General features: G+C 44.0%; 1 protein-coding gene across 38 annotated transcripts in view; it reads left to right on the plus strand.

The window, feature by feature from the left end:
* The window catches only part of TRERF1 (transcriptional regulating factor 1), a 228,739-nt gene extending 219,451 nt beyond the window's left edge, over nucleotides 1-9,288 (plus strand). For 22 of the 38 annotated variants that reach the window (XM_045390889.3, XM_074038056.1, XM_074038066.1 and 19 more), the window contains 2 exons: nucleotides 1,350-1,597; nucleotides 5,564-9,288. In XM_045390889.3, the coding sequence (XP_045246824.2) occupies nucleotides 1,350-1,597; nucleotides 5,564-5,888 (573 nt within the window). In that variant the 3' untranslated portion in view covers nucleotides 5,889-9,288. The remainder of the gene's footprint in view (nucleotides 1-1,349; nucleotides 1,598-5,563) is intronic. The other 16 variants (XM_045390895.2, XM_045390896.2, XM_074038064.1 and 13 more) reach the window with 1 other exon arrangement.
* Nucleotides 9,289-15,701: the final 6,413 nt, after the last annotated feature.

Here is a 15,701-nt window from a genome sequence, read left to right on the forward strand (position 1 = left end):
CGCAGTGGCTCACACCTGTAATCCCAGCACTTTGGGAGGCCAAGGTGGGCAGATCACAAGGTCAAAAGATCAAGACCATCCTGGCGAATATGGTGAAACCCCGTCTCTACTAAAAATACAAAAATTAGCTGGGCGTGGTGGCGCGCGCCTGTAGTCCCAACTACTCAGGAGGCTGAGGCAGGAGAATCGCTTGAACCCAGGAGGCGTAGGTTGCGGTGAACTGAGATCATGCCACTGCACTCCAGCCTGGAGACAGAGTGAGACTCCATCTGAAAACAAAAACAAAAAAGCAAACAAACAAAACACAGAGCTCATAAACTTAACACAGCAACTACTACAGCTAGACAGCCCAGTAGGTACTCCCCTTAGCTGATGAGTTTAACAGGCTGGGAGCCAGGACTCTTGGGATTCAGGGATATGGATTTACATCCCTTTATAGCGGTGGTTCTGAACTGGGCATGATTTATTCCCCAAGAACATTTGGCAAGCAATGTCTGACCAAAGATGTTGCTAAACATCCTGTACAACAGAACCCCCCACCCATCACACCAAATAATTATCCAACCCAAAATGATAGTAGTGCTGATGTTAAGAAACCCAGCTTTATGGCAGTATCTTAAAATTCTGCCCAGATCCTTCCTGTTTTTATCATTCTGTATTAAAATTTGGGGGTCTTAAATATTGATTCAACAATGGGCTACTGATTAAGACTATATATAACGTAGAATATGTCAGAAAACCTAATCATTGTCTTTCAAACTGGGTTCCTTAGGGTACTAGGGCTTCCTGGGGGTAGATAGAGCTGAGCAAACAGGCCCAATTCTGGGGCGCTGTCTCCATTCTAGCCAGAGCACCTCTGCTTTTAACTTGAGCCTCAGTTTTTTGAGTAAGACCTGATTTCTTAAAAAAAAAAAAAAAAAAAAGGAGGGAGGAAAAGAGGAAGGAAGGAAGAAAAATGGGAGGGAGAGAAGGAGGTAATTATCGGCTTTAAAAAAATTTGAAAGCTGGTCCAGCCCCCTCATTTTTCAGATGGAAAAAAATAAAGTATAAAGAAGGGAAATCGCCCAGCAGCTTTAGTTACAGTAGAGCTGGGTCCAAACCCCTGACGTCTTGACTTCTAGACAGTAGCTTTGTTGTTCATCCTGTGCCACATCGCTTCTTCTCTTCTGATTGTAGCAGTGATGAGGTTTTGATTGGCACAGCATTTGTGGTTGTGGTATTTGATCTTTACCTTTTGTAGCATATGCCCAAAGTGTGCTTATATAAAACCCTTGTGCCCTGTCATTAAGACAGTTTCAAGTATTCCATGTTTACCACTGAGTAACTAATAACCCTAATTTCCTTTTCAGGACTGTAGATGTCATGTCACTCCCTTTCTTCCCCAGGTGTTCAGCTCCCGACAGGCACTGAATGGCCATGCCCGCATCCACGGGGGCACCAACCAGGTGACCAAGGCCCGAGGTGCCGTCCCCTCTGGGAAGCAGAAGCCTGGTGGCACCCAGAGTGGGTACTGTTCGGTGAAGAGCTCACCCTCTCACAGCACCACCAGCGGCGAGACAGACCCCACCACCATCTTCCCCTGCAAGGAGTGTGGCAAGTAGGTGCAGGGGACCAGGGACTGGATCTGAGTTCATGAGGATAGTTGCTGTATGGGGACTGGGCCAGGATGGCCTAAGGTTTCTTCAATCAGAAAAAAGAACTTAGAATTCAAAATTCTTCTTCATACCATCTTTGGGATGGGTATGTAGGCCTTGTCGCAGACTCAGAATATGGCCATTCTGTTACCTTAGAGCCTTGTAAGGATGGATATCTTCAGAGAGTGAACCTCTAAGTTACAAAACTTCCCTCTTTCCCAGGAATGGCAGGCGGGACTCTGGTTCCCACTCCTTCCCTTCACACCCAATCTATGTTCACTAGCATTACTCTGTTTGCATCCCCACTGAATGATTTGAGAATGGCTCTAGAACACCTAATCAGGAACTCTCTATAACACAGATGGCTCATACAGGGTATTCCTACCACCTTCGCTTACTTCTGTGCCTAGGGCAGACATCACTAATCAATCACCACACTCTTTGCTATCACTTTAAGACAAAGCCTCAAATACTTTTCATTGTCGTGCTTCAAGCTGCACAATCAATTAATCAGAGTTGACACATGAAATAAAACATATTTGTTATCCTCCCCTTTTAGGTATAATTAAAAAAACAACAACACCAACAACTAAAGTAACATGAGATAGTAATTATAATAGCTAACATTTACTGAGCACTTATTTTGGTACATGCTTTATGTGTATGAGCTCATTTAATCCTCACATAGAAACTCCATGTGATACAGATACTGTTTTTTTATACTTGTTTTACAAATAAGAGTTTAAAAATTAGGTAAAATGACTTGCCCTAAGTCACACTGCCAGTAAAGAGCAGAACTGAGATTTGAACCCAGTTTTGTCCGAATGCAGACCTGGGCTCCTGACCACTGCTCTGTCCTTTTGGTTTACTTTGTTTTTTGCTTTAGGTAGAAAATGCCATTGGTAGTAAGATGGGTGATTCCCTCCCACAGCCTCCAGTAGAGAATTCCAGTGTACTTCTCAATAAGTCCACCTGACTGGAAGGGTACTACATTGTTACGAATTACATCCTTTAGGAGCCTTGCTGAGTTCCTCTTCCCATAATTCCTAGTGCCTCAAGCATGAAGAGGAGTGTTACCTGGGAGAGATGCTGCCCAGGTGGTTTCTGAAACTCTACCAGGAAAACATCCACAGTTACATAAGCAAGGCCAGGTGGGACCTCATAGAGTAGAGCAGGCAACTTAATAGTAACTGCTGTTTATCAGGTACTCACTATGTGCCTGGCACTGTTTTAAAGGATTTTTTACATGTTTTAGTCTGTTTTGTGTTGCTACAACAGAATATCACTGACTGGATAATTTATAAAGAAAAGAAATTTATTTCTTATAGTTCTGGAGGCTGGGAAGTTGAAGGTCAAGGGGCCTGCATCCAGCAAGGGCCTTCTTGCTAAGTCATCCCATTGTGGAAGGGCAAAGAGAGGGGAGAGAGAGCAAAAGGTTGAACTTGCAGCCTCATACCCTATAATAATCGGCATGAATCCACTCATGAGGGTGAGGCCCTCATCACTGAAACGCCTCCCATTAGGCCACACCTTCCAACACAGCTGCATTAGGGATTCAGTTTTCAACGTGTGCTGTTTGGGGGACACATTCAACCCATAGCACATGTACTGATTAATCTTTAGCCCTGTGAGGCGGGTACTTTTAGGAGCTTCTTTTTTTACAGGCAGAAACTGAGGCACAGAAAGGTGAAGCCCCTGTTGCAGTTCACAGCGAGCAGCCTAGTGGGGATTCAAATCAGGCGGGCAGGCCTGGCCTTGTGCTCCTGGCTCTATGCCATGCTGCCTCTGATTAAGCCCAGCTTGGCAGCACCCACCAAAGTGAACTGGAACTAGCAGATCCCTTCCTCCTGTGAAGCACAGGGATGGGAGAGGTGGGATTCAGTGTGGGTCTCCTCCACACCCTGCCGTCCTTCCAAGCTGGCCATGATGTCATTTTCACATCACCACCCACCACATACTGGTGCACCATGGGAGAAATGGGCCCCTGGATTGATCTTAAGGCTTTTTTAATAGAAATAATGATGGAACCACCCTCAGCTGACTCTCAGTGATCTCTTACTTATTTGTCCTGGAGTGGCAGCATCAGGGTATCAGGGTCTTACCAGTTTTCCCGAGAGGAGCCAGCACCTCCCACTCATTAGGCTCAAACAGGCTACAACGCTACATTCCACCAGGTGGAGACAGAGGATGATTTAACTAACAAAAGTCAGCATTTCGTGTTTCCCGGCCATGTCTCAGTGGCATCTATTAAATGGTTTTTTGGAGTCTTAGGTTGCTGGGGAACTTTTTTCCACCAGAAATCCAGTTATGACTTTCTGGAAAATACAAATGGTTTATGTGGCTTTTCCTAACTCAGAATAACATTAGGCAAATGTTCACAAAATACCTCTTAGAGCTGCTGAAATTATGTTTGTTACATGGAACCATTTTCAGTGTGTCCAGGTAGAATTGTGATTTATCAGCCCTGTTGGACTCAGGCCTTAGAAACCAGGTGTTTTGTGATTTTTTTTTTTTTTCCTTCATGAGCTCAGGAGTGACTAAAGAGTATTATGCCACGCCCTGTCCATAAACAGTCTCACTCCTGGACACACTTCTTCTGAAAAAGGTCCAGATAGTTAATATTTGAGGCTTTGTGGGCCGTTTACTGTCTTTATCATAACTGCTCAGCTTTGCCACTGCAACACAGAAGCGGCCATCAACATTACATAGACATGGCTATGTGCCAATAAAACTGATTCCCAAAAACAGTCAGGATTTGGCCCACTGACCATAGTTTGCAGACCTCTCATCTGAAGAATTATCCCCAGCAATGTATCCTTTTATCCCAGGGTTTCTCAACCTCAGCACTATTGGCATTTCGAGTCTGCTAATTCCTTGCTTGGGGAAGAGGGGGTGTCCTGTGTTGTAGGATATATAGCCATTATGGTAATATCTTGGCCACAAAGCAGGGGCCTTAAGTGAAAGGGAGTAGTAGATGCAGCTCAGAAGTCAAGTACAATAAAAACAGGGGCCACTGAATTTGGCCACACAGAGTTACCGATGACATCGAGAAGAGCAATTGGGTTGACAAGGAGGGGACAACAGTCCACTTGGAGAGGAAGGAGGAGAGAAAAAAGAGATCCACCAAATGCATGTGGGCAGATCTGTCGAGAATTTTGACCGTGGGTTGGGCGCAGTGGTTCACACGTGTAATCACAACACTTTGGGAGGCCAAGGTAGGAGGATCACTTGAGGCCAGGAGTTCGAGGCCAGTGTGGGCAACATAGCAAGACTCCTTCTCTACAAAATATTTAAAAATTAACCAGGCGTGGTGGTGTGTGCCTGTAGTCCTAGCTAATCAAGAGGCTGAGGTGGGAGCCTTGGAGTCCCACCTCACTTGAGCCCAGGAGTTCAAGGTTATAGTGAGCTGTGATCACACCACTGCACTCCAGCCTGGGCAACAGAGACACACCCTGTGTCTATTAAAAAAAAAAAAAAACACCAACAACTTTCTACTGTGGAGGAACAGGGACAGAGGCCAGAGGCAGATGGTGGGTTGTTTCATGATGGGGACTATCAGGGCTTGTTAGCATTATTTAGAAGCTTCTCCAGTGGAGAGGGCATGGTCAGTGATGAGGAGAAGGAGGAGGCTGAAGGCGGAGAAAGGGCCTGTGCTCCAGACTCCAGGTGGACAGGAGGCCTTTGAGAATTCCTCCTCCATTGTCACAGGAAGGAAGCCTGAGGCACAGTCAGTGTGTTCTGCCCCATCCCTTTCCTTGTAATGCTTGGAGAGGAAGGAAGGGAGGTGACAGGTCACAGGGGAAGGAGGTCCTAGAAGCTGAGCAGCCAGGGACTTGTCAGACCACGCACCCCTATTCCCCCTAGGACACCCGGATTTCCAAGAACTCAGATCTCCTAAATTCTACACACCTCTCTTTCTTTATTTTTAGAGTCTTCTTCAAGATCAAAAGCCGAAATGCGCACATGAAAACTCACAGGCAGCAGGAGGAACAGCAGAGGCAAAAGGCTCAGAAGGCGGCTTTTGCAGCTGAGATGGCAGCCACGATCGAGAGGACTACGGGGCCCGTGGGGGCGCCAGGGCTGCTGCCCCTGGACCAGCTGAGTCTGATAAAACCCATCAAGGACGTGGACATCCTCGACGACGACGTCGTCCAGCAGTTGGGAGGTGTCATGGAAGAGGCTGAAGTCGTGGACACCGATCTTCTCTTGGATGATCAAGATTCAGTCTTGCTTCAGGGTGACGCAGAACTATAAAGCCCTGTGTGTCACTTAAAGACAGTGAAAACCCACGGCCTCCGTCTTCATTAATCAGGAAACCTGGACTGCCTGCTTGTTTTGTAACCCTTTTAAACTACCTGTTTTAAAAGTGGTCATTTTATTCAGGTTTAGAAAAAAAAATCCCATTTCTTTTCCTTTTATTTAAAAAAAAAATTGTTTTTGTGGGGGGTTGGGGGAATAAATAATTGGCACAACTATCTTTAAGAGGTGTTTCATCTGGGCTACCTTCTCATGAAATCATTCCTGGTAGGGACTGAAGCTGACCTTCATGTTTCATTGCATTCAGATGTCAACCATCCCGGTTGCCTTTTATCCCAAAGCTTGCTGTGAGTGTGTGTGTGTGAGAGGCAGGCGACCCTCTTAGTACTGGGGTCTTGGGGCCAACTTTTCCCATCAAGCGTTACTTTGATTCTGTTCTGACCTCATTCCGTAGTTTGCAGTAAGCATGGCATCTTCGCCTGGAGATACTATGCTAGGGGCAGCTCTCCAGGGGCAAAGCAAGCCCTGCTGTTACACAGCTCTCCTCCAGCACACGCGACATGTGAGGAGATGACCAAATGTGAAAATAGGTTTCCCCTGTGTTGCCTGTCATCCTTTGGGCCGTTTGCAGGAATGGAGTACTGTATAATTTTAGGCTTTCATTCCCAGCAGTGTTTACTGAGGACCTGGTTTTCTACAGCAGGTGCGTCCTGTCCTCTTCTGTGTTCCCTGGGGGCTGGTCAGCTCCAAGTTGTGGGTCGCAGAACTGTGTTTCAGCATGAACTGACTGGAGACCCATCTGGAGGCAAATATTAAGTTGCCAGGACTGCTTTCACTTTAGGGTGATTGAAGGACACATATTGAAGTACCTAGAATGCCAGAAAGTGTTCTATTGCCCAAAAAACAAATCAGAAAAGCCTATTCTTTTTTGCAACACTGTTAATGATTAGTGGAGTTCTGAAATTACTTTATGCCACTTGGAAGTACTGTGAAACCGCATTCACTGGGATTTTGCTATAATTCACATCCGCTGGACTGAAGTTTACCTTGATGTTAGCTATAAGAAATAGTTTTCTAACACATATGATAGCAAATACAAGACAAATAGCATTGAAGGCCAACCAGTATGGCTTCGGATACACCTTAGCTATAATGTTTGCATTCAAACAATGAATGTATTCATTACAAGTCACTTACCAAAGTACTTCTAGACTTCTCCAACCTTCATGACTTTGCTCTGCTTCCTCCTGTCCCTGTCAGCAGGGTTGCTGTTTGTACTTGAAGGTAATAAACCTGTAATCCTTCAAAAATGCCATTCAGCCCCAGGCTTCTGAACTGAGTCAGACTGACCCATCCCACCGTTAGGGCAAAAGTCAGGCTGGGACACAGCCCCAGTACAGAGAGGATCCTGCTTCACACAACTCCCCTTTCGGAGTTAATGCAGCGTGATTTCCTGGGCCGGTGTTTTCAGGCATCGCCCACCCCAGGTATGCTGGTTCCCAGCTCCACATAAATGTGCCTATCACGCTGGGCCACTTTGCTGACACATTCATAGCTTGACATGAGAGAGAATATCAGCAGAAGCATGAGAGTAGGACCTGACGTCTTTGACTCTGCAAAAGCGTTTAGCACACACTCATGGCGGGGAACCGGCTGTGAGCCACAGCAGCCCCACACAGGCAGTGGTCTCTGAACTTCAGGAAAGTCATGAACAGAAGAAAAACTAAAATTCTTTTCCATCCTATTTTCAAAGAAGAGGTCTTGGCGTTTTCCTACATCTTTTGTTTAGAGAGGAAAAAAAAGTTTCATTTGCTGCCATTTCAGAAAGGTTATGCTACCCTGTTTTATCCAAGCAGTCGTGAGTCAAGAACTGCCTGGGCAGTGTGCATCAACTTTGTGGCCGAGCCATTACAGCTGTCATATCCTTGGCTGATCGTCTCTCCCGGGGACTACTGCCCTCCACTTAGTGTCTGAGGGTGAGCCTAGAAGGGTGCTGCTATTGGGTCTGTGGAGCAAACATCCAGAAAAGTGTTTATAAAGCAAATGTATTGCCTCTGTTTAGAGATTTGCCCAGCTGTTCCAGTTTTAAACATTAAAAAATAAACTCAGTTGCCATGGCAAAAATAGAATGCACAGCTTACTTTTAACTTTCCGTGCAGTATAGCATAAGGATTTTTGACTTGAAACAACCAAAGAACTCCTCCATAACGAGACAGTTCAAATTCCTGAATTAGTATTTCTTGACTATCAACTTAAAGAATGGACTTCCTAGGACAATGTTGCACTTTTTTTTTTTTTTCTGAAATAATTCTGCCTGCATGTGTGTGTTGTGTTTTAGCTTCTCCCCTTACCCCACCCCAAAGAACTTTTCTTCCTAATGGTTAATGTCTCAACTCGGTTACTGTTTACTATCAGATGGTTTTTCATTAGTGAATTTAGACCTCTTTGAGAAAGCTTGTATATAAAAAGTTAACAGATATATTTTATGGAAAAACCCATCTTATTTTCAAATATATTTAACTGCTGTTATATTTTATTAGAGGAAGGTTGTAAATATTTTCTAGGAGTTCTATTGTAAAGAAAAGTATTTTTGAAAAAAATTAATGTAATAAAAAGGAAAACATTTTTAAATAGTGGTTGTGATTGCTTCCTGTTCTGGCTTCGTTATGTTCTATTCTCAGCAGATGAATTGCATGCCTTCCATATCAGGATGTAATTTATTCAGGTTTGCACTATTATAAGTTGACATCATAATATCTAGTGTGCTTAACTGTATTTTCCTGGAATGCAAGTCCCTTGGTCCATATTAAAGCACTATGTATAGCATATTCATAATTTTTCTTTTGTAATGTGTGTATTTTTAATAAGGATTTTATGTAACATTTTGGCAAAAAGAGGACAGTATTTTCTAGTGAATTTTATAATAACATTTTGCTAAAAATGTTTCTTCCTAGGTCAGTTTTTGTTAAGGTGAACCAAAAGTCTTATTTTACCAGGGGTTTAAAAAAGTTTGAAGCTTGAAAGCAAAGTTATATTTAAACATCATATGTAACAAATAAATAAAGATGTTTTATAGACTTGTCCTAAAAAGGTGCATTCCTTAAAAAAAAAAAAGAAAGAAAGAAACTGGGGCATTCTAGGTTGTTTCCCCTCCAAGTGATAAGCTTTTTTTTGTTTTTTTTTTAATTGTCACAATGCTTCTTCAGAAAGGGAACCAGGGAAATTTTATTTAACACATTCTAATCATTAGCCTTCTCAGAAAGTTATTACAGTTCCTATAGACGGGCATTCATCAAATGGAGATGTAACCAAATAGACACTGTCATATTTATTTGTGAAAACCTGATTCAATATTGCATCAGCTGCTCTGAAAATAAAATATTATCTTTTTGCGTTTCGTTTGGCTTAAATATTTCTTCTTTCTAGCCACTGCAATGACTTCTCAATGCTGGATAAATGCTAGTTTACCTGTTAATTGGTTTCTGTAGACGACAAGTTTAACTCTGCTGATCAAATTTAATGCTCATTATTAAAGTGTCCCCCATCTCCGGAGACCAAGACATACATTTCTGCTATTCAAGCAGTGGATGAACCACTTGGGGACTTGGTGGTCTCTAAACCTTATGACTCAAACTGCGATTCAAGGGAGCGCACTGTGACACACAGGTGTCTTACACTAAATCCTCCACAAAGTCTAAGTCCACCCCGATTTATTTGCATTTTAAATCTGCATTTCCAAATTTGAGTAAGTATGTTTACTTTTTTTTTTTTTTTTTTTTTTTTTTTGAGACAGTCTTGCTTTGTTCCCCAGCCTAGAGTGCAGTGGCATGATCTGGGCTCACTGAAGCCCTGAAGCCTCCACTTCTAGGTTCAAGCAATTCTCACGGGTCAGCCTCCTCTAAGTCCACCCCAATTTATTTGCATTTTAAATCTGCATTTTCAAATTTGAGTAAGTATGTTTACTTTTTTTTTTTGAGACAGAGTCTTGCTTTGTTCCCCAGCCTGGAGTGAGTGGCACGATCTTGGCTCACTGAAGCCTCTACTCCTGGGTTCAAGCAGTTCTCACAGGTCAGCCTCCCAAGTCGTTGGGATTACACAGGTCATGCATCACCACACCTGGCTAATTTTTGTATTTTTAGTAGAGGCGAGGTTTCGCCATGTTAGCCAGGCTGGTCTCAAACTCCTGGCCTCAAGCGATCTGTCCAAGGCCTGCCTCGGCCTCCCAAAGTGCTAGGATTACAGGTGTGAGCCACTGCACCTGGCTGTGTGTTTACTTTTTTTTCCGCCCCCCAAGACTCTCACTGTCGCCCAGGCTGGAGTGCAGTGGCGCAATCTCAGCTCACTGCAAGCTCCGCCTCCCGGGTTTACGCCATTCTCCTGTCTCAGCCTCCCAAACAGCTGGGACTACAGGCACCCACCACCACGCCTAGCTAATTTTTTGTATTTTTAGTAGAGACGGGGTTTCACCTTGTTAGCCAGGATGGTCTTGATCTCCTGACCTCGGGATCCACCCGCCTCGGCCTCCCAAAGTGATGGGATTACAGGCGTGATGTATGTTTACTTTTTTGTGGTCAACAGAAAACTACAGAAGAACTGAAATTCTGGATTTCATACAGAAGTTTACAGAATTTTACAAAAATAAATTTGCTTTAAGTGGGGAATGCCTATTCAAGACCTTGATCTAGATTCTTTTGGAGGGTGGGAGGGTCGAGGGGGGTTGTTGTTGTTTTTAAATTCATAGAGATGGGGTCTCACTATGTTGGCCAGGCTGATGTTGATCTCCTGGCTTCAAGCAATCCTTCTGCCTTGACCTCCTGAAGTGCTAGGATTACAGGCATGAGCCACTGCACCCAGCCTCTTTTGGATTTTTTTTTTCTTTTTGAAACGGAGTCTCACTATTGCCCAGGCTGGAGTGCAATGGCACCATCTCAGCTGACTGCAACCTCCACCTCCCGAGTTCAAGGGATTCTCTTGCCTCAGCTTCCCAAGTAGCTGGGACTATAGGCACGTGCCACCACACCGGCTAATTTTGTGTGTGTGTATGTGTGTGTGTTTTTAGTAGAGATGGGTTTCACCGTGTTAGCCAGGGTGGTCTCGATCTTCTGACCTCGTAATCCACCCGCCTCGGCCTCCCAAAGTGCTGGGATTACAGGTGTGAGCCACTGAGCCTGGCCTCTTTTAGTTTTTGACTTTAATTTTAGCTGTTTACTTTAGACAACCTATACCAAATAAAATAGCTATTCCTCTAGAAACTGTGTGACTTAGCCAGTGTTGTAAATTTAAAGTCTATTTCAGGAAGCCTATCGGAAGTTTTTTTCCTACTTTTATTCAGTCAGTCAATCCTCATGAGTCACCATGTACCAAGCATTATTCCATACTGTATTATACATGGCAGAGAAGAGTATATAAAGATGGCTGCACATGATTCCTTCCAGCCAAGGAATTTAATACCTAGAAAGACATATGGGGGCCTTGGAACAGATTCAATTCCAGCATTGAGAAGAGCCCTATCAATATTGGGAATCCTCTCACTATCGCCCACACGTACACAGCAATTTATAGCAAGTAACTGTGTGTTCAATGAGTTACCTCGCCAGTCCTCCAGGTATGCTCATCCATGTGTGCATTTGGCAGAGACAGAACATGTGTGTAAATCCTGAATTCCATTTAGTCGCTATCTACCATCCTCAGCCACCGTCAGCGAGCTGAGATGTGCTCTAGGAATGTGAATGAGAGTTCATGTTGACATAGCAAAGCATAATTGGAAGATATTTTAAGAAATTGAATAATATATTCCTAAGAGAACCATAAGTGATCTCTGAATTGCAGATATTCCTGTGTAAAGGAGCCAAAGGGCCGGGCGCAGTGGCTCACTCCTGCAATCCCAGCACTTCGGGAGGCCGAGGTGGGCAGATCACCTGAGGTCAGGAGTTTGGGACCAGCCTGACCAACATGGAGAAACCCTGTCTCTACTAAAAATACAAAAAATTAGACGGGTGTGGTGGCACACGCCTGTAATCCCAGCTACTCGGGAGGCTGAGGCAGGAGAATTGCTTGAACCCAGGAGTCAGAGGTTGCAGTGAACCGAGATCGCGCCATTGCACTCCAGCCTGGGCAACAAGAGTGAAACTGTCTCCAAAAAACAATAATAATACAAACAAAAATAAAAAAGGAGCCAAAGGGCTGATTACTTCCTTTATGTAAGAGAGGATCTTTTGGAAAGGGCTATCTTTAAAAACAGAACAACCGGCACAATCAAAATATGATTAACTGTAAAATATTTGATGTATCTCTGTTTATTTTTTCTGGACATAAAGCAAGGTTTACTTGCATCAACTCTCTAGAATCATCGGACTCCTGCTCATCTACATGAGGTCGGGTGTCTAGAAGTTTAGGCTGTAGGAAAGAGATGCTTAACGGATAGGCCAAGCTTCAGAATGCTATCCATGCCCACACTTCATGCCAAAGAGCACTATTCTCAGCCCTACTCTTGGCAAAACCTGACGTTGCTCCTTACAATGACTTCTACTTAGGCCCTAGCAAGTTGGCACTTGACCCCAAACTATTAGGCCCATAGGTCATTTGGTGACACATTTGGCTCAGCCCAGGAAAATGAAAGGACCAAATCAAATTCCCACATTTGAGAGTATGAATAGAGAAACTTGATGACCCAAAGCAGCAAGCAGTGGCCACGCAGAGTCCTGAGGAAGCAGCAACTATTCGTAAGCAGTGAAAGCCCATCACTAAAAACACATTTGGCCTCAGGAGTGAAGAGGGTATCCCAGTCCCTAAGACTGTTTAAAGCAGACCTTTCCAGTTCCAGGAGCCGTCTGGACCACACAGGTCTTTAAATATAAGCCCCTATTTCTTTTGGAGTGGTGCTAGGGTGGTGGGTGGGTATTTCTAGTCCTATTATCGAAGAGATTTAAATAGAACTGAACCTTGTAATAGAATCAGCACCAGCCCACTGCAGTGGTAGAAAAGGCACTGCTTTTAAGATGGTTATTGGTTTAGCTGTAACTAACTTACCATATGACCTTGAGGGAGTCATTTCACCTTGGTTTCCTCATCTATTAAATGAGGACAAAATCCATGTCTTCTGGTGAGGATGAGAGTAGGCAACTTAGGTGAAAGTCATTTGCAAGCACTATGGTTGCAGAACACTCACCCAACGGAGGCTACTCAAAGGGGACAGAGGCAGGCTGAAAGCCCTCACAGAAGTGCCATTTGGACAGACTGATGCAAACTTTGGAAGCAGCAACAGAGTTGGGAGTGGGGAGGCTGTTGGAAAACCCCATTGGCTGAGGGAAATCCCCTTAAATGTCACAATTCAGAGAGACTGATTCTGAGAAGGGCACTGGGCAGCCTGCCAACATGGGGCATCACTGAGTCCAGCAGAAGTGCACACAGGTGAGCCCGGGTGTGGTGGCTCAAGCCTGTAATCCCAGCACTTCAGGAGGCCGAGGTGGGCGGATCATGAAGTCAAGAGATTGAGACCAGCCTGGCCAACATGGAGAAACCCCATCTCTACTAAAAATACAAAAATTAGCTGGGCGTGGTGGCGCATGCCTGTAATCCCAGCTACTCAGAAGCTGAGGTAGGAGAGTCACTTGAACCCGGGATGCGGAGGTTGCAGTGAGCCAGGATCGCACCATTGCACTCCAGGCTGGGCAACAAGAGTGAAACTCCGTCTCAAAAATAAATAAGAAGTGCACACAGGTGAAGTGTGCTGTTTCCATACTCTGGTGCAAGGCCGCACTGGAATCTCTGCCACACCTCAACATGAACTGAGTTCTAGTAAACAGAGGCCAGTCTGAGGGGCAGGAAAACTGGCTTCTGCTCCTAGACCTTTCCTATCTCCTAGATCTTTCCTATCTCCTAGATAGGTGTGATGCTGGGCGAATCATTTCACCTCTTCTTTGGTTCTCTTGCCTACAAAATAGGGTAGTAATAACTATTTGCGGGGAGAAAAAAACAACTTCATATGTGTATGGTTCTTTAGTTGGATGCTACAAAATATTCTCATAAACTTGATCTTTTTATTTTTAATCTCTCAACAACCTTGTGAGGCAGGTGAAGTAGAAACTTAATGGCACAGATAGTGGATAACATCTATAGTGTATCAGTACATGGCAGTATTGTACTAAACACCATATACTGGTATTGCATCGAATTCCCAAGCAACTATTGGAAGCAGGAACTACTGTTATCTTTTTTTTTTTTTTTTTTTGACATATGAGAAAACTGAGGCTCAGGGTAGGGAAGTAACTTGCTCAAAGTCACTCAACTAACTGGTAAACCTGGGATTAGAAACCAGATCTGATGATAAGGCTACAGTTTTCCATTAGGCTAAAATGCATATGTGAAAGCATTCTGGGAAAATAAAACTTAGAAATGTGCACAAATGGGCCAGGTGCAGTGGCTCATACCTGTAAAACCAGCACTTTGGGAGGCCAAGGTGAGAGGATTGCTGGAAGCCAGGAGTTTGAGACCAGCGTGGGCAACGTAGCAAGTCTCTGTCTCTACAAACAATAAAAATAAAATAAAAAATGGTTGCAAACACCTGTGGTTCTAGATACTCCAGAGGCTGTGGTGTGAGGATCACTTAACCCCAGGAGTTTGAGCCTGCAGTGGGCTATGATCAAGCCAGTGCTCTCCAGCCTGGGCAACAGAGTGAGACACTGTCTCACAAAAAAATAAAATCAAATAAAATAAGACAATATGGTATTATAGAAGCAGACTTTAAGATGAGAAGAAAATAAAAGGAAAAAAAAATCAATGTTTAAAGATTTACGCAAATGGAAGAAGTTTTTTTTTTGGAGATGGAGTCTTGCTCTGTTTCCCAGACTGCAGTGCAGTGGCGCCATCTCAATCTCGACTCACTGCACCCTCTGCCTCCCAGGTTCAAGTGATTCTCCTGCCTCAGCCTCCCAAATAGCTGGGATTACAGGTGCACACCACCACAGCTGACTAATTTTTGTATTTTTAGAGAGACAGGCTTTTGCCATGTTGGCCAGGCTGGTCTTGAACTCCTGATGTCAAGTGATCCACCTGCCTTGGTCTCTCAAAGCGCTGAGTGCTGGAATTACAGGTGTGAGCCACTGCTCCTGGCCTTTTCTTTCTTTTTTTTTTAAGACAGTCTCATTGTGTCTCCCAGGCTGGAGTGCAGTGGCACGATCTTGGCTCACTGCAACCTCCATCTCCCAGGTTCAAGCAATTCTCATGCCTCTGCCTCCTGAGTAGCTGGAACTAGACGCACACGACGATGATATTCCACTAATTTTTTGTATTTTTAGTAGAGATGGGGTTTCACCATGTTGGCCAGGCTGGTCTCGAACTCCTGACCTCAGGTGATCCGCCTGCCCCAGTCTCCCAAAGTGCTGGGATTACAGGCGTGAGCCACTGTGCCCGGCCTGAAGAAGTTTTTATTATAGCAAATCCCAGTTATAAACTTTTTTACTTGGAAAAAATTATGGTGGACATTAATAACTAGACAAAACACCTTGGCTTGTTGTAGGTGAAGCTAGTCATTGTAAATTCCTAAATACAAGAGTAACATAAGGAAATGAATAATTTAGAAAACATCAGTAGGACAGTGGTATACAAAATGGATGGAGCACAAGAATTCCAATTCGTGTGGGGAAGGAAGAAAGGATTAAGAACCATAATTAGAAAGCCATTGCAATAAGGTAACTGAGTGGCAACTGGACCCAATGGTAGTGGCCGACTTTTCTTTTTCTTATCATATATAGATTTTGTTAAAATTTTGAAAAATGCAAAAAAAAAAAAATTGAAAAATGCAAAAATAGG

Source organism: Macaca fascicularis, chromosome 4 (assembly GCF_037993035.2).
Source record: "Macaca fascicularis isolate 582-1 chromosome 4, T2T-MFA8v1.1".
Classification (NCBI taxonomy): Eukaryota; Metazoa; Chordata; class Mammalia; order Primates; family Cercopithecidae; genus Macaca; species Macaca fascicularis.